General features: G+C 37.1%; 1 protein-coding gene across 4 annotated transcripts; it reads right to left on the bottom strand.

Annotated features, from left to right (window-relative positions):
* Positions 1–1,556: 1,556 nt before the first annotated feature.
* Positions 1,557–19,489, bottom strand: LOC110443706 (dual specificity protein phosphatase 23-like). Of its 4 annotated transcripts, XM_021488093.1 has the most exons (5): positions 12,740–13,000; positions 9,939–10,028; positions 3,684–3,867; positions 3,203–3,306; positions 1,557–2,400 (listed from the first exon to the last, which is right to left on the bottom strand). In XM_021488093.1, the coding sequence occupies exons 1-5, from the start codon at positions 12,755–12,757 to the stop codon at positions 2,185–2,187; spliced, it is 612 nt and encodes a 203-aa protein (XP_021343768.1). In that variant the 5' UTR covers positions 12,758–13,000; the 3' UTR covers positions 1,557–2,184. The 4 variants fall into 4 exon arrangements, with proteins under 4 accessions (XP_021343768.1, XP_021343769.1, XP_021343771.1 ...); XM_021488094.1 differs by lacking the exons at positions 9,939–10,028; positions 12,740–13,000 and adding an exon at positions 19,021–19,489; XM_021488096.1 differs by lacking the exon at positions 9,939–10,028 and having other exon boundaries at positions 12,740–12,995.
* Between the last annotated feature and the right edge of the window lie 957 nt (positions 19,490–20,446).

Here is a 20,446-nt window from a genome sequence, read left to right as displayed (position 1 = left end):
ATTTAAGTCTTGACAATACTTTCTGTATAAGAAATAACGTCGTATTTCTTGGTAAATACTGTTGTTTGTTGGTATACGTTGGTGGTGTTAGAGTTTGAATTTACTGCGGTGGCCAAGTGGTTAAGGCGTCTGACAATCTGCTACCACTAGCCATTCAGCAATGGGTCGCGGGTCCGAGACAACTCCGGCTTCCCTCCAATACCAACACCATGTACGTCCTTAAATGACCATAGCTGTTAACGGGACGTAAAACATAAACAAACCAAACCAACCCCGTCTTGTGATATGCGTGTAAATGTCTCTCCTTGTGTGTATGTGTGTTGTATTGTTGTAGGCAACACTTATGAAAACGCAATATGATCAGCCAATCATCTACGTGCTAAGAGTTCATCCCCGCCTCTGAACTGCCTGAAACACATACTGAGCAAATGGACAAAGAGAAACACATGAACAAACATTGTAGGTTTTTAACAATCATAATAATGTTTTAAAATCTAATTTGTAATTTATATAAACGGCAACAATTGAAATGTCATTGTCTCTTGCGAAATTTTAAATATATTCGAATAAAAAAAGTTTTTGTTCAAGATATGGATTCATTTTTACATATCATCCAAATGAAATTTTGTTATCGAGTTTTAAACTAGATAACATTACAAACGAAGTAATAGCATTTATTGTGGTCAATGTTTATAGTAGCAAGACAGGCTGGTAAAGTCTAACAACATGTGTTAATATGTATACATTATTGACATAAATTGTTAATTAAGACATTAAGCACGGCACAGTCCTACACAGTATATACATACACTGGCTTAAGGAAAACAACGTTTGTTACAGTACCGTACGTGACCGTCCTCGATATCCAGGGTTTACGCTCACTTACGCTCACTGCACCCCTGGAATATGTCATAGCAAAATTGAAGGCAAAATTTGGTTGGTCTCAAGTTAAAAACCTGACCAATCACTAGGCTGATACCTGTCCTTTGAAGATTACAGAGGAGCAAAGCTCGACTTCAAAGACGGTCAATTTTACCGTTACGCGACCGCGATATTCTTTTGGTGTACATCAATGGATCGAACAAGTCTTCTTGTCTCATCAACAAGGTGGTACATGTACACACTGAGCCTTCAATATTGCTTTGACATATTCCAGGGGTGCAGAGAGAGTAAGTGAGCGTTACCCCAGGATATCGAGGAGGGTACATGTACGTGACCAGATTGCACTGTAATGTTATTCAATTGTAGCGTTTGGCTGAGGTCGATACCTGGATTTATTAACCCGAGAATAGATATATTGACCGAGGACGGAGTCCGAGGTCACTTTATCGTTTCTCGGGTTTTTCAAAACAGTGATGTTAGCAATCTGACAAAAAATAACACAACAAAAACACTTCGGCAGCAGGACAGTGCATTGTTTGGAAACACGTCATAATTCTATTTATAAAAACACACAGTCCTTCAAAAAAAAAAAACTGCTTCAAGTCAATATCGGTTTTTATCGGTGGATACGTGATGCACTCCTGGCCAATCACTTGTTTGGAATAATATGAAAAAATAATAATACCATAAATGTCCGGAATGAAAATAAACTTAAAAAGTGGTCCTCTATATCTAAAAATATCATGTTAATCGACAAATCTGATCTTACACGTCACATATTCTACACACTTCTCATTTTTCAATTAAAAGGATTTTCCGGAGGATAGCTTATCCACCGACATGATCCTTTACTCTTTTAGTTGCAACCCGTATTGTTTTGATTCCCCTCATTAAATTTAATGTAAGCAGTCGGAGAAAATTGCGTAAGTGGTAGAAGGATATGCATATGAGCGTTTTACGTCTTTGATAAATACACCGAGTAAAGGATATTTGAATCAACATGTGTCAGTTACCCAAGTGTCGTTGAAATGTGTCTTAGGGTTTAACAGTGACAGCCGTACACGACCATGTGAAATCGATGTTCGAGCATTAAAGAAATTTCGTGATAACGGGACAACATTTTTATGAGGGTGGGTCCGGACAAAATTGTGTCTTAAAATAAAACAAAATATTTAAAAGTTTAAACCACCTGATATGATATCAATAATTGGCACTGTTGTCCCGGTTGGTCCTGTTTTCAATTGATTCATTTCACAGCAGAAACACTTTCTTAAATCCGAAAATGTGAATATATTTCTCTTCCTACTTGTTTTCACAGTCTTGTTTATGTTTTTCCTTTACATAATTTGCATATTCAAATATGACCTCTTCCTGTTCTTTGGTCTCCACTGAGCCAGGTCTGTACATGCGTATCTGGTCGAGTGCCCGCTGGGGCTCCATACAGAACTCCCTGATGAAGTAACAGGCCAACACCGTTCCCGTCCGTCCCTTCCCGTGGGCACAATGTAAACCAGCAGCCTGAAATGAGATACTTAACGTTTGTTCATCTTATCCAACAGGAAAGACAGTAGTGTGCTTCCACTGAGGGTCAAATCAGCGACCCCCAGCTTCCCAGTCCAACGCACTTCCAATCAGAGGGGTACACATTTGAATGAGCAAGCATGTCTTACAACGTTTGTCGATCACATTTCGTTCTAAAGAACAATGTTACCGCATATGATTTCGAGTACAGATAACTGTTATTGAATCCCGTCTTGCTGCATTCCAACATGCTTTGTCCATGAAATATACGTACTGAGGTTACATGCAACTATTTCCTGCGTTTAGCTTGAGAAACGCGGTAAAATAACATGCTTATAAATATATACATGTATGTTTGTGGTGTTAATACGTTTAAGATAGAACATTTTGTAAGTATATATTGTGTTTGTTACTGTTTATTATTTGATTACCAAATTGACCAATTAACCGGTTACTCACTCGGAAGATTGTTCGAGTAACCGGTTACCAAATTATGACTGGTTTGACAACCCTAATCACTATAAGAAGACTTAAATAGGAAATATTATCTTTATCTAATGTAAACCTTGCCGTCCAATGAGTGCACGAGTTGTCCTTGTTCATTCATATACCACGATCCTACTTGAAATGTGTGTTTCCTTTTAACCGTTTTCGTCCAATTCGTTGCGACTATTGGTGAAATAAAACAAACGGAAAAGTCCTGAAAAGGGATTTTTGATTAGACATACACGCTCCCAACGTTTCAGAACACAAAAAAATACCCAGACTAGAACAGGCTTACTTAAGTGAATGTACTTACCTTTCCCTCTTGTAATGCCTTGTCTATGATGTCTAAACATTGATCTATCTGTTCCAGAGTAGGCGGTGTAAAATCGAGAACTGTTATAGGCAGAACAGTGATTTCTGAAAGTGAAATTTAACCATAATTGCAGATAGCAATGCTGTATTAGTTCATGCTAACTATAAATTGAGGCTAAAAATATATTTTAACAAAACATATTCAGCTATTGATGTTACGGTTAAACTAGCAATTTAGGTAGTGAGAATAATCTTTTCAAAATTACCGTAAGAACTGCGTTACTGATATTTTAAAAAAAATGCGTTCAAAATATAACATTTCACACAACGAAAGACTGAATGTGACTGCAGGTAAACTAGGTATTACCCAACATAAAAAGACGCTAAAGGTGACTGCTGTATACCGAGGTCGTATACAACGTTATGTAATTGGTATTTAAACTAAACCGTTACAGACCGTACGTTAATGGGAAGTTTCATACCTGGGAAGTCGCTTACGGATGGCTGTCTTTCGGCCGTTAGTGACACCAGGTAGCGGACGTTATTTTCTAATAAATACAGCATGTTTTCAGGCGATCCGGGAAATCCCATAGCACATACTTGTGAGTCCACAACCCAGGAAAAGTTCTTCGGCATCTTAGACTTAAGAGCATCTCCAACGGTTGTCTGAAAATATATTGTGTAAAAAACGTATAATACAACCTAAGAAAATTTATATATATAATAATAATAACAATAATTCCCAAGAATCCTGTCAAAGACAAATATCAGATCGCGAAAAGATGGGAAATTGATGCTACACATGGTTGTTAAGACGACATCCGGAAATGCCAACTGAAATAAGTTAAATACTTATATTTTCCAATTTTACGAATTAGTTTACGTCATAAAAAAAAGTTTTCGCTTATCAATATTCAGCACTTTGTTCTATGTAGATTGGTCGTGTCTCTTGTCCAATGAATAGAACCACCAACTGTCCTAGGAGATCGGTGGTAAATTCGGTAGATCTTCATTAAACAACAGTTTCGGAATAGCAGTGGATAAGAACCATCAACTCAGAAAAAGAGTCAAATAGCCAAACACAATGGCAACAATCATTTTGAGGTCTTTTAATCATCTGGTTATTTGATAAGTTATTTCCAATATATAAATATCTAGCTAGAACTCATGAAACTTTGCAAGTTCATTCTGGTCTGCGTACAAAATTAAACAAATAAAACATATTTGAGGAAGGTTGTAATATAAAACTCAAAGTATCAAGGTTGTAATACAAAAACTCAAAGTATTAAGGTTGGTAAAAACTCAAAGTATTAAGATTGTAATATAAAACTCAAAGTATTAAGGTTGTAATATAAAACACAAAGTATTACTATAGTTCATTTTGTAATTTCGATACAGAGGCCACTGGATTTAAGAATCTGAAGGACGTTTACCCAGGAACTGGCAACGAAGGTCAACCGTTGAAATTTTCCAGCATATTTGCACTTCGGGTAGTAAGTATGTAATAAACTACTAGAGGATGGTGTGTATGGCCCTTCGCTGAACAACAATGGATCCTTGCTATAAGATTTCAAGTCGGTGATTCATTGAAAGTATGAACATTAGTTTGAATGTTATCATGTTTCTGTAAATTAAGGTCCTGGTTCAAAAGAATTGTAACTTGTATACATGTGTACGAGAAAATGTATTGAAATACTTTTTTTAATCATGTGGTTAGCATGTGCTTTTTACCGAAAATGTCACGGCAGGTCATTTTCCTGGATGTTCTTTATTTAGAAATGTATTGTGCTGCTAAAAATAAATCTAGCGTGGATATCCATTATAACACTAGGCGGTGTGTTGTAATCACGAGAGTTTCCATAAGCACGAGAAATCTCCAGGGACACACGGACACATTAAATTATATATTGTATATGATGTCTCGGTCTGTTAATGGTTTTTGATTCCCACTGTGTCTATAGTTCAAATCCCATATAAACTTTATAGATATGACCAAGACATAATCTATGCTCAGAACATGTAACGTATGTAGTAATCACTCTATCATATCTTTATTTAATTATTTAAAAAAAAACAAAAAAACTTTTTAAATCAGCTAAACCACCTTGGTGTAGACGTAGACAACCGAACTATGGTCGGGGGCTTTAAACAGCTGAGCCGCCTTGTTATAGGTGTAGACAACCGAACTCTGGTCGGGGGCTCTAAACAGCTGAGCCGCCTTGTTATAGATGTAGACAACCGAACTCTGGTCGGGGGCTCTAAACAGCTGAGCCGCCTTGTTATAGGTGTAGACAACCGAACTCTGGTCGGGGGCTCTAAACAACTGAGCCGCCTTGTTATATATGTAGACAACCGAACTCTGGTCGGGGGCTCTAAACAGCTAAGCAACCTTGTTATAGGTGAAGACAACCGAACTCTGGCCGGGGGCTCTAAACAGCTGAGCCGCCTTGTTATAGATGTAGACAACAGAACTCTGGCCGGGGGCTCTAAACAGCTGAGCCGGCTTGTTATAGGTGTAGACAACAGAACTCTGGCCGGGGGCTCTAAACAGCTGAGCCGCCTTGTTATAGGTGTAGACAACCGAACTCTGGTCGGGGGCTCAAATCAGCTAAGCTATCTTGGTGTAGATGTAGACAACCGAACTCTGGTTGGGGGCTCTAACCAGCTAAGCTACCTTGTTGTAGATACAGACAACCGACACTGGTCGGGGACTCAAATCAGCTAAGCTACCTTGGTGTAGATGTACACAACCGAACTCTGGTTGGGGACTTTAATCAGCTAAGCTACCTTGTCATTTGCGATCGATCAGTTTAGTCCTGCTACAAGATATAAAAAACATATACGAACCAGTTCTGTCTCCGACATGCTTCGGTCATTTATGTCCCTAGTGTTACCAACAAGTGTGCGTCTGGACGTCAACACTGTACAGTACAACCCCACACATATACACTGTCATTATAAATAATTCAACTTTCAGCTTCAATTCACACGAAGCTTGTTCTGTGATATCCGGGTGAGTGGAGGAGAAACGGGTATTGCTGATTTATCACGAAACGCGTGTGTTTAGAAACAACGGGCCACGCAAGCGTAAGTGTGTGATAACCTGTGTATAGTAACAGTGCCGGTGTACCTAGGAAGTAGTACTTACAGTTAAAGTTGATAACGATGAACATGAAGTGCAGACAAGTACAACGTTAATGACTAAGACCCTCTCTTGTGAAACCTACCGTGAAGGTCAACACATGGTTTTAGTGTTGTCTATGGCTTTTATAAAACGTAGAAATCAATACAAAGTTGTGTGTAGCTCACAGACCGTTTATACTGATAACCACACGTCTTTGATGGTATTTTATAAGCTTTAGTCGGAAGTAATACCTGCAATAATATGCCAACAAATATAAAGGTGTCTTAGACTGTAACTGTAACTTTAATTTTAATATAACTTACATGTACCTGTGAGTCGCTTTAAGCTAAAATGTATGTTCAGTACTGTAACTTCAAACTTGTCATCATACAAGTACCAAAGATTCTTGCAATAATGACGCATAGACTGTATATAGTATGTGTGCGTTTGTATATTACATATTATGTCGGTTCAAGAACGCTTCCTGCGAGATACCTTCAGAAATGCGCCTATATAAAATCAACAGTAAAAATAATTGTAACAGCATTACCAAATAACTTAAAAAGTAAACCACACAAAACACACACAGCAATACAGACCTGTGTATGGTTGAAAACCAATGAAGTGAAAGATGATTGTACGGGTGAAACGTGGAGAGTAATTTAGAAACACGGCATGGATGATTGCCCTTGGAAAATGTGGATTTGAAGTTAAAAACAGTCGATTTACAAGCTAAAGAACATGGCGTCCGGATGTATGTGTAAATGTACCTGTAACGTCAAAAGATGAAATAGTATTGTTGGTAAGGTGTAAAGGGGAACAACCCATGGTTTTTGATTCATTCATTGAGCTGTTGCAATCAGATTGAAATACATTGGTTTGGATTTGGTACTGACGATGTTATATATATTTTTATCGTTTTCTGACACAGGTATCAACATACAGATAAATACCCTTACAGACAGTTTACAAACATCATATTTATATGTGTGTGTATCTAATACCTGTGTACTAAACACAACAAATATTAAACTTCACATGTGTGTAACAAATAATTAACAAACACAAAAACACAACGTTTACAACGAAACAAAAAAAAACCATGTCCATTTGATTAAAACCCTTTCGGTCCGTATCTCGTTAATCCCATCACCGAAGTTGGTAAATCCTCGAATGCAATTACCGGGGGGCTAAAGGCAGATCAAAACGACAGGAAGAAAAACAAACGGTAAAGCATTCACATGTGCATGTATAAACGACCTAACACTCGGATAAACTGTCACCAAATGTTGATATCTGTCGGCGATTTGTTATGGTATTTCCCACAAATAAAGATAGTTCGTCATGCTACTATGCAATAGACCCGTGGTTATGATTATATGAGTATCTGTTTGACCACTTTTACCACTACAGATAATATTTCAGTTATAAGTTATAAGCAACGACGTCCAAAGCTCCATTTTTCAGTATAATTTCTGGAAATATGAGATATTTTAAAAACACAATGTGATGAATTACCACAAAAGCAACGTTCCTATGTGGTTTATTTTTATACCACCTCTTCCTAGCGTGCATACAAGCCAAAAGTCACTAACCTGCGCCTTCTGGTAATTCAGAATAAGACAATTAAAGATTTTAACACATTTACCTTATTTTATGACCTTGAACATGGCTTAAGGTAATTCATTTGAAGAAACTTAATACACTGTAGCACTTTACTCAATCAAGCTATATGTCAAACACCATATTAATAGACCTCCTCGTTATACAGAATAAGTTGAAGGTGTAACATGTAACACGTCCGAGCCCAATGACATTAAATTATGGTCAATGTAATTTCTTTTTGCAAACTTTGCAGCACTCCAGGCTAACAAGCTATCAGCCAAATAGCATGACTCTAAGTCTTTTTGTTTTAAAGAAGAAGTCTTTAAAGCATAAATCAATGTCGTTTCTGTTCAAACTTTATGGCATGCCGTGTCAGCAAGCTACTGGGCAAATATCATGACCTAGTATGTTCAGAAGAAGTCGTTTGAGTGTTTTAACAAATTTGACCACTCTGACCTTGAGTCATTATCGATACTCCTGGAGTCACTTTTCTTTTTCTCTGTGCAAAACACGAAAGTGAGCGTAACCCCATGAAGTATCAAGGATGTCCTTGGGTATAACAGTAATATCTTTTTGAAAACACTGCGTAGCACCTCATTTGTTTAAGCTATCGACCTAATAGCATGCCTCTAGACATTTCGGTTCCTCAGAAGAAGTCATTCGAGGAATTTGGTTTTACCCAAGTGACCCTGAAAATAGGTCAAGGTACATTTTTGCAAATTTGCAGGGCTTTATCAGAGGAACCTGCTGACCAAATACCAATACGCTGGGCCTCTTAAGGATCGGTTCTCTAGAAGATGGTTTTAACGGGAAAGCTTACGGATGACGGATATCGCACCACGGCAAAAGCTCACTTTGATCTTCTGGCTAGGTGAGCTTGTACACGATCAGCGAGTTATCTTTCTTATGTTGTAGTGTGTAATACGTATATAGCATGATGAAGTTATAATATTTAAACTAAAAAAAATATAACGAGAGGAGTAAAATGGAATGTTGTATTACCTTTGCCATTGCAAGCTAGTGCACTAGCTTTGCTAAAGAATAGTGTTACGCAGTCCTCAAGAGGGGCTTTTTCTGATGCCTTTTCTCATGAATATAAAACCCCGAATCACTCTTCAAACTCTTTTCACAAAACAAGCAACAACGAAAGGTAGAAGGCTACTCCTTAATAGCAAAAACTGATAGATTACCCATCACGATATATATTTTTAAGTAATTGAAACAGTGAGTGATGTGATTTAAATAACGTTAACTTAAAAATAGTACATTCATGAGGATATAATATTTAGGATCTCTCAATTATCACAACCCATCAATGTTCTACCGTATACAGGTCGGTCATAGATAGGTACCTACATGTATCTGTTAAATATGCATTCATACATGTATGCATGTACAAAGAACAGTAAGATAGTAGTAATTTCCCAAGAGTTAGAACGTTTCGAATTTCCCCCATCAATGTTACAGGAAAGTGTTAACAAATACCATGACGGATAGCTCAGTTCTGTTCCTCTGCAATTAAGAGATCCGAAAAATCCCGAGAAGACGTTTTGTGCAGAAGAAACAATAAGAGATATGCGAGGCAAGAAACTCAATGTCAGAAAAAATATGTCTTAAAATAGAACAACGGCAGGACACTAAATCTTTATATGAAGACCACTCGAAATAGTGTGGGACCTCATCATCTCAAATATTATACTGAAAATGGAATTGGAGACGTCTTTGCACAAGTTTTATAACTGAAATGTTGTCTGAAATTATAAAGGTGGCCAAAAAGATATCTTAAGAATCATAACTACGGGGCTATTGGTAACATAAAGAATTAGCTTTAATCATGGGAACATAACAATTCTCCGACAGAATTCAACTTTTGGTGCCAGTTTATCCGAAAGTTTGAAAAAAACTCGAGGAGCTGGAAGGTCGTTTATACATGAATATGTGAGAATTGTTTCCGAAATAACATTGGCTATGTCTCATTTCACGAGGCTCTTTAGTTTGAATGCCTTACCGTTTTCGTTTCTCCTGCTGCTTCGATCTGCCTGTTGCCGCTATGTTTTACATACGTAGATTCACAAACTTCTGTCACGTGATCCCCCACCTGTTTTTGATTGTATTTACCTTCATTGTAACTAAATGGATGTAAGTGAAATGTGAACACCTAAGTCCAATTAAATTTTAATGTGTTGTAACAATATCCAATCGAATAATTAAGAAAACCATCTGGACTAAATACCAAACAATACATGTAAAAAACAAAAATTGACAAAACACATAAAATGAAACTAACTACATGTAAACAATTAAATAAACCAAATCAAAACAAGTACTAACTTAACGCACTCATAAAATAACAAGCACAAAAAAATGAATAAATGAATGAATAATGAATAATAAAAAAGATAAAACAAGTGCCAACGAAGTAAACATACATACAATGTATACGGTAATGCTCTTCTTTATCCTTTTCCACAACGAGATATCCTCTAAGTCGATCGTCGACTACAGCAGTTACGAACCTTCTGTCCGAGGGTACATAAAACCCCTCAATTTTTAGTCCGAGTTTCCTCTGGTCCTGACACCAGACTAACACATTTTGACAGATAGGTTTCTGGTCTAGCGTAAGGACCAGAGGAAAATCGGGCTTCTCAATTTTGTACTTGTCAATACCAAAAACGATTCTTTAACATTGCAAATATATAAATTGCCTGGCATTGAATTGGTCAAAATTGATGAAATTCAGCTCAAGGCTAGAGAATTATCTAGTGTTTCCCATGATAATACTTTGATATAGTTTTAGAGAACTCTAACCTTGATGGAATACGGGGCAAACGCGATTTTTTACGGCAAAAATTAACATTATATCTATAGGAAAGACGTTAAACATTTATCCTGGGATGAAAAGTGATATCTCAATAACAAAGCCACGAATATTAACATGAATATTACCAGAAGAAACACTGTGTAATTCGTTAACAGTGTGCAAAGTTTTATCAAAACTGGATGTCAAACGGAGTCTTTTTAAATAGCATAGAAACCAATCGAAAAATGTCGTAATGTGAAAGATTTATGATGACACGGTCTTGTATGTCATATGCTATTTTTAAACAGTTTCTGTTTGTCGTTACCTGAACCTCGTTAGCTTCAACGGAGAAGACAGTTAAAAGATTAAAAAGTCATAAGCTACGATCTTTCATTCAACCCTGTTTGTAGGTAAGACCTCGCTGAAAATAGTCATGCTCCCCAGGACCAACTCCACAGTGCTTGAATTGATTGCCTACACCCAACATTATATCCGACTTGAGCAAGGTACTCAGGTACGGATGTGTAAGAGGCATACACATGTGGTTTGGTTTGTTTTAATTCTGTTAAACGTCCTATTAACAGTTAAGGTCATGTAAGTACGTGTCTGCACGTGTGTAATGTATGCCTGCTTGTGTGTGTATATGTGGATATACAAATGAGGATAAAAAAGACAAGCTAAATGACTTTACACGATCCCGAGACTATAACTGTTTAATCAGAGGATATCGGAACGCCGTTTTACTATTTAATCTCATTTAGTGCTCAACGTAACGTATTTAAATATTGTAGTTACACCCTACATGTTTAATGAGCCGATTCAAATGTTGAGTCGATGATATATGGCAAGGGACATAACATATGATACCAGCAAAGGGGTTTCCAAAAATATCAGAATTAGCTCTAAAATTTCGGTATGTAGACTTAATTAAATCGACTTGCTATAGCGATGTGAATTATTGAATTAACTAACAGTGATGTAACCGATATTGTCACAGGCACATGAGAATTTGGCAATAGTAGTTTAGATGCGTCAACAGCTGAGCCGCCTTGTTATAGGTGTAGACAATCGAACTCTGGTTGGGGGCTCTAAACAGCTGAGTCACCTTGTTATAGGTGTAGACAACCAAACTCTGGTCGGGGGCTCTAAACAGCTGAGCCATCTTGTTACATGTATAGGTGTAGACAACCGAACTCTTGTCGGGGGCTCTAAACAGCTGAGCCGCCTTGTTATATGTTTAGACAACCGAACTCTGGCCGGGGGCTCTAAGTAGCTGAGTCGCCTTGTTATAGGTGTAGACAACCGAACTCTGGCCGGGGGCTCTAAATAGCTGAGTCACCTTGTTATAGGTGTAGACAATCGAACTCTGGTTGGGGCTCTAAACAGCTGAGCCGCCTTGTTATATGTTAAGACAACCGAACTCTGGCCGGGGGCTCTAAATAGCTGAGTCGCCTTGTTATAGGTGTAGACAATCGAACTCTGGTCGGTGGCTCTAAACAGCTAAGCCGCCTTGTTATAGGTGTAGACAACCCAAATCTGGTCGGAGGCTCTTAACAGCTGAGCCGCTTTGTTATATATCGAACTCTGGTCGGGGGCTCTTAACAGCTGAGCCACCTTGTTATATACCGAACTCTGGTCGGGGCTCTAAATAGCTGAGCCGCCTTGTTATGGATGCAGACAACCGAACTCTGGTCGGTGGCTCTAAACAGCTAAGCCGCCTTGTTATAGGTGTAGACAACCGAACTCTGGCCGGGGGCTCTAAATAGCTGAGCCGCCTTGTTATGGATGCAGACAACCGAACTCTGGTCGGGGGCTATAAACAGCTGAGCCGCCTTGTTATATGTGTAGACAACCGAACTCTGGTCTGGGGCTCTAAACAGCTGAGCCGCCTTGTTATATATGTAGACAACCGAACTCTTGTCGGGGGCTCTAATCAGCTAAGCTAACTTGTCATTTGCGATCGATCTAGTTTAGTCCTGCTACAAGATATAAAAAAAACATATACGAACCAGTTCTGTCTCCGACATGCTTCGGTCATTTACGTTCCTAGTGTTACCAACAAATGTGCGTCTGGACGTCAACACAGTACAGTACAACCCCACACATATACACTGTCATTATAAATAATTCAACTTTCAGCTTCAATTCACACGAAGCTTGTTCTGTGATATCCGGGTGAGTGGAGGAGAAACGGGTATTGCTGATTTATCACGAAACGCGTGTGTTTAGAAACAACGGGCCACGAAAGCGTAAGTGTGTGATAACCTGTGTATAGTAACAGTGCCGGTGTACCTAGGAAGTAGTACTTACAGTTTAAGTTGATAACGATGAACAGGAAGTGCAGACAAGTACAACGTTAATGACTAAGATCCTCTCTTGTGAAACCTACCGTGAAGGTCAACACATGGTTTTAGTGTTGTCTATGGCTTTTATAAAACGTAGAAATCAATACAAAGTTGTGTGTAGCTCACAGACCGTTTATACTGATAACCACATGCTGCTTACATGTCCTTCGTGCATTGAATATAAACGATGTACATCATACCTGTATTCCATTTTTATTATTTTAATTTGCAAAAACAATATAATGTAGTATTTCATTTTCAATCAAAGTGTTGCTATAACTTATGTATATATTATACATCTATGATTTATGATGCCTGAAGTATTTATTTATTTCAATGGCTTCAATTTTTTCTTTAAAATGTGTTATAATAATATGTTATTGTACATTCTGTCTATTGTCAGTGCTTCTTTATATAAGCATCGTCTTTGATGGTATTTTATAAGCTTTAGTCGGAAGTAATACCTGCAATAATATGCCAACAAATATAAAGGTGTCTTAGACTGTAACTGTAACTTTAATTTTAATATAACTTACATGTACCTGTGTGAGTTACTTTAAGCTAAAATGTATGTTCAGTACTGTAACCTCAAACTTGTCATCATACAAGTACCAAAGATTCTTGCAATAACGACACATAGACTGTGTATAGTATGTGTGCGTTTGTATATTACAATTGATGTCGGTTTAAGAACGCTTCCTGAGAGATACCTTTAGAAATGCGCCTATATAAAATCAACAGTAAAAATAATTGAAGCAGCATTACCCAAATAACTTAAAAAGTAAACCACACAAAACACATACAGCAATACAGACCTGTGTACGGTTTCAAACCAATGAAGCGAAAGATGATTGTATGGGTGAAACGTGGAGAGTAATTTAGAAACACGGCATGGATGATTGCCCTTAGAAAATGTGGATTTGAAGTTAAAAACAGTCGATTTACAAGCTAAGGAACATGGCGTCCGGATGTATGTGTAAATGTACTTGTAACGCCAAAAGATGAAATAGTATTGTTGGTAAGGTGTAAAGGGGAACAACCCATGGTTTTCATTCATTCATTGAGCTGTTGCAATCAGATTGAAATACATTGGTTTGGATTTGGTACTGACGATGTTATATATATTTTTATCGTTTTCTGACACAGGTATCAACATACAGATAAATACCCTTACAGACAGTGTACAAACAACATATATATATATATATATATATATATATGTGTGTGTATCTTATTCCTGTGTACTAAACAAAACGAGTATTAAACTTCACATGTGTGTAACAAATAATTACCAAACACAAAAAACAACGAAACAAAAATAACATGGCCATTTGATTAAAACTCTTTCGGTCCGTATCTCGTTAATCCCATCACCGAAGTTGGTAAATCCTCGAATGCAATTACAAGGCGGCTAAAGGCAGATCGAAACGACAGGAAGAAAAACAAACGGTAAAGCATTCACATGTGCATGTATAAACGACCTAACACTCGGATAAACTGTCACCAAATGTTGATATCTGTCGGCGATTTGTTATGGTGTTTCCCACAAATAAAGATAGTTCGTCATGCTACTATGCAATAGACCCGTGGTTATGATTATATGAGTATCTGTTTGACCACTTTTACCACTACAGATAATATTTCAGTTATAAGTTATAAGCAACGACGTCCAAAGCTCCATTATTCAGTATAATTTCTGGAAATAGGAGATATTTTAAAGTGAACACAATGTGATGAATGACCACAAAAGCAACGTTCCTATGTGGTTTATTTTTATACCACCTCTTCCTAGCGTGCATACAAGCCAAAAGTCACTACCCTGCGCCTTCTGGTAATTCAGAATAAGACAATTAAAGATTTTAACACATTGACTTTATTTTATGACCTTGAACGTGGCTCAAGGTCATTCATTTGAAGAAACTTAATACACTGTAGCACTTAACTCAATCAAGCTATATGTCAAACACCATATCAATAGACCTCCTCGTTATACAGAATAAGCGGAAGGTGTAACATGTAACACGTCCGAGCCCAATGACATTAAATGATAGTCAATGTAATTTCTTTTTGCAAACTTTGCAGCACTCCAGGCTAACAAGCTACCGGTCAAATAGCATGACTCTAAGTCTTTTTGTTTTAAAGAAGAAGTCTTTGAAGCATAAATCAATGTCGTTTCGGTTCAAAACTTTATGGCATGCCGTGTCAGCAAGCTACTGACCAAATATCATGACCTAGTATGTTCAGAAGAAGTCGTTTGAGTGTTTTAACAAATTTGACCACTCTGACCTTGAGTCATTATCGATACTCCTGGAGTCACTTTTCTTTTTCTCTGTGCAAAACACGAAAGTGAGCGTAACCCCATGAAGTTTCAAGGATATCCTTGGGTATAACAGTAATATCTTTTTGAAAACACTGCGTAGCACCTCATTTGTTTAAGCTATCGACCTGATAGCATGCCTCTAGACATTTCGGTTCCTCAGAAGAAGTCATTCGAGGAATTTGTTTTTACCCAAGTGACCCTGAAAATAGGTCAAGGTACATTTTTTGCAAATTTGCAGGGCTTTATCAGAGGAAACTGCTGACCAAATACCAATAAGCTTGGCCTCTCAAGGATCGGTTCTCTAGCAGATGGTTTTAACGGGAAAGCTTACGGACGACGGATATCGCACCACGGCAAAAGTTCACTTAGCTCGCCGGGCTAGGTGAGCTTGTACACGATCAGTAGTTTTAGTGTGTAATACGTATTTAGCATGATGAAGTTATAATATTTAAACTAAAAAAATAAATAAGGAGGGGAGTAAAACGGAATGTTGTATTACCTGTGTCATTGCAAGCTAGCTTTGCTAAAGAATAGCGTAACAAAGTCCTCAAGAAGGGCATTTTCTGATACCTTTTCTCATGAATATAAAACCCCGAATCACTCTTCAAACTCTTTTCACAAAACAAGCAACAGCGAAAAATAGAAGGCTACTCCTTAATGGCAAAAACTGATAGATTACCCATCACGGTATATATTTTTAAGTAATTGAAACAGTGATTGAAGTGATTTAAATAACGTTAACTTAAAAATAATACATTCATTAGGATATAATATTTATGATCTCACAATTATAGCAACCCATCAATGTTCTACCGTATACAGGTCATAGATAGGTACATATATGTATCTGTTAAATATGCATTCATATACTGTACAAAGAACAGTTAGATAGTCATCCTTTTTCTAGAGTTATATTATGTAAAACGTTTTGAATTTCCCCCCATCAATGTTACAGGAAAGTGTTAACAAATTGCATGACAGATAGCTCAGCTCTCTTCCTCTGCAATTAGGAGATCCGCAAAATCCCGAGAAAACGTTTGGTGCAAAAAAAACAATAAGAGATATTCGAGGCAAGCAACTCAATGTCAGAAAAAATATATCTTAAAATAGAACAATGGCAGGACACTAAATCTTTATATGAAGACCACTCGAAATAGTGTGGAACCTCATCATCTCAAATATTATACTGAAAATGGAATTGGAGACGTCTTTGCACAAGTTTTATAACTGAAATATTGTCTGAAATGATAAAGGTGGCCAAAAAGATATCTTAAGAATCACAACAACGGGGCTATTGGTAACATAAAGAATTAGCTTTAATCATGGGAACATAACAATTCTCCGACAGAAATCAACTTTTGGTGCCAGTTTATCCGAAAGTTTGAAAAACCCTCGAGGAGCTGGAAGGTCGTTTATACATGAATATGTGAGAATTGTTTCCGAAGTAACATTGGCTTTGTCTCGTTTCACGAGGCTCTTTAGTTTGAATACCTAACCGTTTTCGTTTCTCCTGCTGCTTCGATCTGCCTGTTGCCGCCATGTTTTACATTCGTAGATTCACCAACTTCTGTCACGTGATTCCCCACCTGTTTTTGATTGTATTTACCTTCATTGTAACTAAATGGATGTAAGTGAAATGTGAACACCTAAGTCCAATTAAATTTTAATGTGTTGTAACAATATCCAATCGAATAATTAAGAAAACCATCTGGACTAAATACCAAACAATACATGTAAAAAACAAAAATTGACAAAACACATAAAATGAAACTAACTACATGTAAATAATTAAATAAACCCAATCAAAACAAGTACTAACTTAACGCACTCATAAAATAAGAAGTACAAAAAAGTGAATAAATGAGTGAATAATGAATAATAAAAAAGATAAAAAAAGTGCCAACGAAATAAACATACATACAATGTATACGGTAATGCTCTTCTTTATCCTTTTCCACAACGAGATATCCTCTAAGTCGATCGTCGACTACAGCAGTTACGAACCTTCTGTCCGAGGGTACATAAAACCCCTCAATTTTTAGTCCGAGTTTCCTCTGGTCCTGACACCAGACTAACACATTTTGACAGATAGATTTCTGGTCTAGTGTAAGGGCCAGAGGAAAATCGGGCTTCTCAATTTTGTACTTGTCAATACCAAAAACGATTCTCTAACATTGCAAATGTGTAAATTGCCTGGCATTGAATTGGTCAAAATTGATGAACTTCAGCTCCAGGCTAAAGAACTTTGATATAGTTATCCGTTTCAGAGAATTCTAACCTTGATGGAATACGTGGCAAAAGCGAATTTTACGGCAAAATGTAACATTACATCTATAGGATTGACGTTAAACATTTATGCTGGGATGAAAAGTGATATCTCAATAACAAAGCCGAGAATATTGACATGAATATTACCAGAAGAAACACTGTGTAATTCATTAACAGTGTGCCAAGTTTGATCAAAACTGGATGTCAAACGGAGTCACTTTAAATAGCATAGAAACCAATCGAAAAATGTCGTAATGTGAAAGATTTATGATGACACGGTCCTGTATGTCATATGCTATTTTTTAACAGTTTCTGTTTGTCGTTACCTGAACCTCGTAAGCTTGGACGGAGACAGTTAAAAGATTAAAACGTCATAAGGTACGATATTTCATTCAATCCTGTTTGTAGGTAAGACTTCACAGATAATAGTCATGCTCCACAGGACCAACTCCACAGTGCTTGAATTGATTGCCTACACCCAACATTATATCCGACTGGAGCAAGGTACACAGTTACGGATGCGTAAGAGGCATACACATGTGGTTTGGATTGTTTCTATTCTGTTTAACGTCTTATTAACAGTGAAGGTCATGTAAGTACGAGTCTGCACGTGTGTAATGTATGCTTGCTTGTGTGTGTATAATGTACGCGGATATACAAATGAGGATAACAAAGACAAGCTAAATGACTTTACACGACCCCGAGACTATAACTGTTTAATCAGAGGATATCGGAACGCCGTTTTACTATTTAATCTCATTTAGTGCTCAACGTATTTAAATAAGGTAGTTACACCCTACATGTTTTGTAAGCCGATTATAATGTTGAGTCGATGATATATGGCAAGGGACATAACATATGATACCAGCAAAGGGGTTCCAAAAATATCAGAATTAGCTCTCAATTTTCGGTATTTAGAGTTGATTAAGTCGACTTGCTATAGCGATGTGAATTATTGAATTAGCTAGCAGTGATGCAAGCGATATTGTCACAGGCACATGAGAATTTGTCAATAGTAGTTTAGATGCGTCAACAGTAGTCGTAGACTATAATGGTATGACGTCGACAACGGTGAGTTAACTGTGAGCTGTTACAGGACATGTATCCAAACCTTTCCTGATGTGTGTATATCAGACATTTTAAAGTTTTGGATAATCATTTGTTATAAATGCTTATTATAAAAAAAATGATGTCTCTGTGATGTTACCGTAAATAGGATAAAAATGTAAATACGGCGCTATGTTGCTTTTTAATCACGTTCGATCAATGATTTGAAAACGGCGCCTTATGGTATCGCGACTGAAACACAACAGCTGATTCACCAGCATGCAAATGACATAAACAGGCATGTACTTACCGAAAATAAACAAACGAATAAAAGGAGGGACGGAGAAGACATTTTGGATACGGTGTCTCTGTCAATGCCCGCTAACTATCCATGAAACACTCTGCCGTACAAGGTTAAACCATACTGGTATAATGTCTACGTTTCACAGGCTGTTCATCATGTGGCAACATTTGTGGAATCGATCATCTTGTAATTTTGCAAACCAAAGACAGACGATATTGATCTGTCTATATTCTTCATTGCATAATCTTTGATAACACACACTCGAATGTCGTATTGCATATAACGTTGCTCCTACTTTCCTTTGTTTTAACGCTATTTGTAAGCCAAAAGCTCCACCCAGCCCCTTAATTAGCGAAGTCAGTGTTACAGTCAGGGCAGTAGGTACAATTTGGCATCATTTCAAAATGATGTCTGAATGGAATGGATATATACACACTGACGCACGTAGTTTCCTGTACACATATACACGAGTCGAGCAGTGGTTGGCTGGGCCTACGTCACTAATACACGTGTACATCAATGTGTAGCACGAGTTGTCTTTCTTACTATAGTATAATCTAGAAGTCTGCGTGTGACGATTGGTAACTGTCTATTTTTGAACCCATATTTATGTGTATAGAGTGACAACAGACTCATTAGGGTATTTTTATAGCAACACTCCTCGGTCATGATCTAAATCCTTAAAACCTCTAATATTACTCATCAGCATAATTCCAAATATACGTCCTGGAACTTAATCTCAGTTTGCTATGGAGTAAAACAGTAACGAAAATCAAACTCTGGTCTGGTCTGAACGTTTCGAGTCGAATTACATTAAATCCAACACAATAATTGACAGAATTTACAGTTATCAGTTTATAAATTTCTCTAAAGTGCTTAGCATAAAAAATAATCTTAATATAAAATAAAATGCATTTATTGTCCTTACTTTAGGGAAACACGATTCGCTGTTTCTCCGCCCTCGTGATTTTTGTCATAATAAAATATAAATTGTCCTAGGAGAAGGTATAGCGAATATAAAAACGCTCTTGTTATATTCAACAAATCTAAAAACGAAGAAAACCGTGTCTGTCTTATTAACAAGAAAAAAATGTACAAAATATTAGAATACAAACTTAAAAAAGAATATAAGTGTCAAAAAGGCAACATGCTCAATTACATGAGAAAATATAATCCTAAGAGTTTTTATAAACATTTCAAAAAAAGGAAGCAAAAGGTTAAAAACGATTTGAGTGATACTGATTTTTTCGACCATTTCTATAAATTAGCTTCAACCAAACCAACTATTTATGCTAATGTTAATTTTTTTCTGCAAGAACATGATTTTAACTCTTCGAATGTTACATTTGACGAATTAGACGCAAATATATCAGAAGCCGAAATATTTGTTGCAATTAAGAAATTAAATGCAAATAAGGCATGTGGCCCTGAC

Source organism: Mizuhopecten yessoensis, unplaced genomic scaffold (assembly GCF_002113885.1).
Source record: "Mizuhopecten yessoensis strain PY_sf001 unplaced genomic scaffold, ASM211388v2 scaffold716357, whole genome shotgun sequence".
Lineage (NCBI taxonomy): Eukaryota > Metazoa > Mollusca > Bivalvia > Pectinida > Pectinidae > Mizuhopecten > Mizuhopecten yessoensis.
The sequence above is the reverse complement of the archived record's forward strand: the minus strand, read 5'-3'. Positions and strand labels throughout refer to the sequence as shown.

What these genes read in the sequence shown, in the direction of transcription:
- LOC110443706 (XM_021488093.1), bottom strand. An exon ending in ATCCGTAAGCGACTTCCCAG is followed by an intron (nt 3,307 to 3,683) that starts GTATGAAACTTC and finishes TTTCACTTTCAG; the next exon opens with AAATCACTGTTCTGCCTATA. An exon ending in AGGCATTACAAGAGGGAAAG is followed by an intron (nt 2,401 to 3,202) that starts GTAAGTACATTC and finishes ATCTCATTTCAG; the next exon opens with GCTGCTGGTTTACATTGTGC.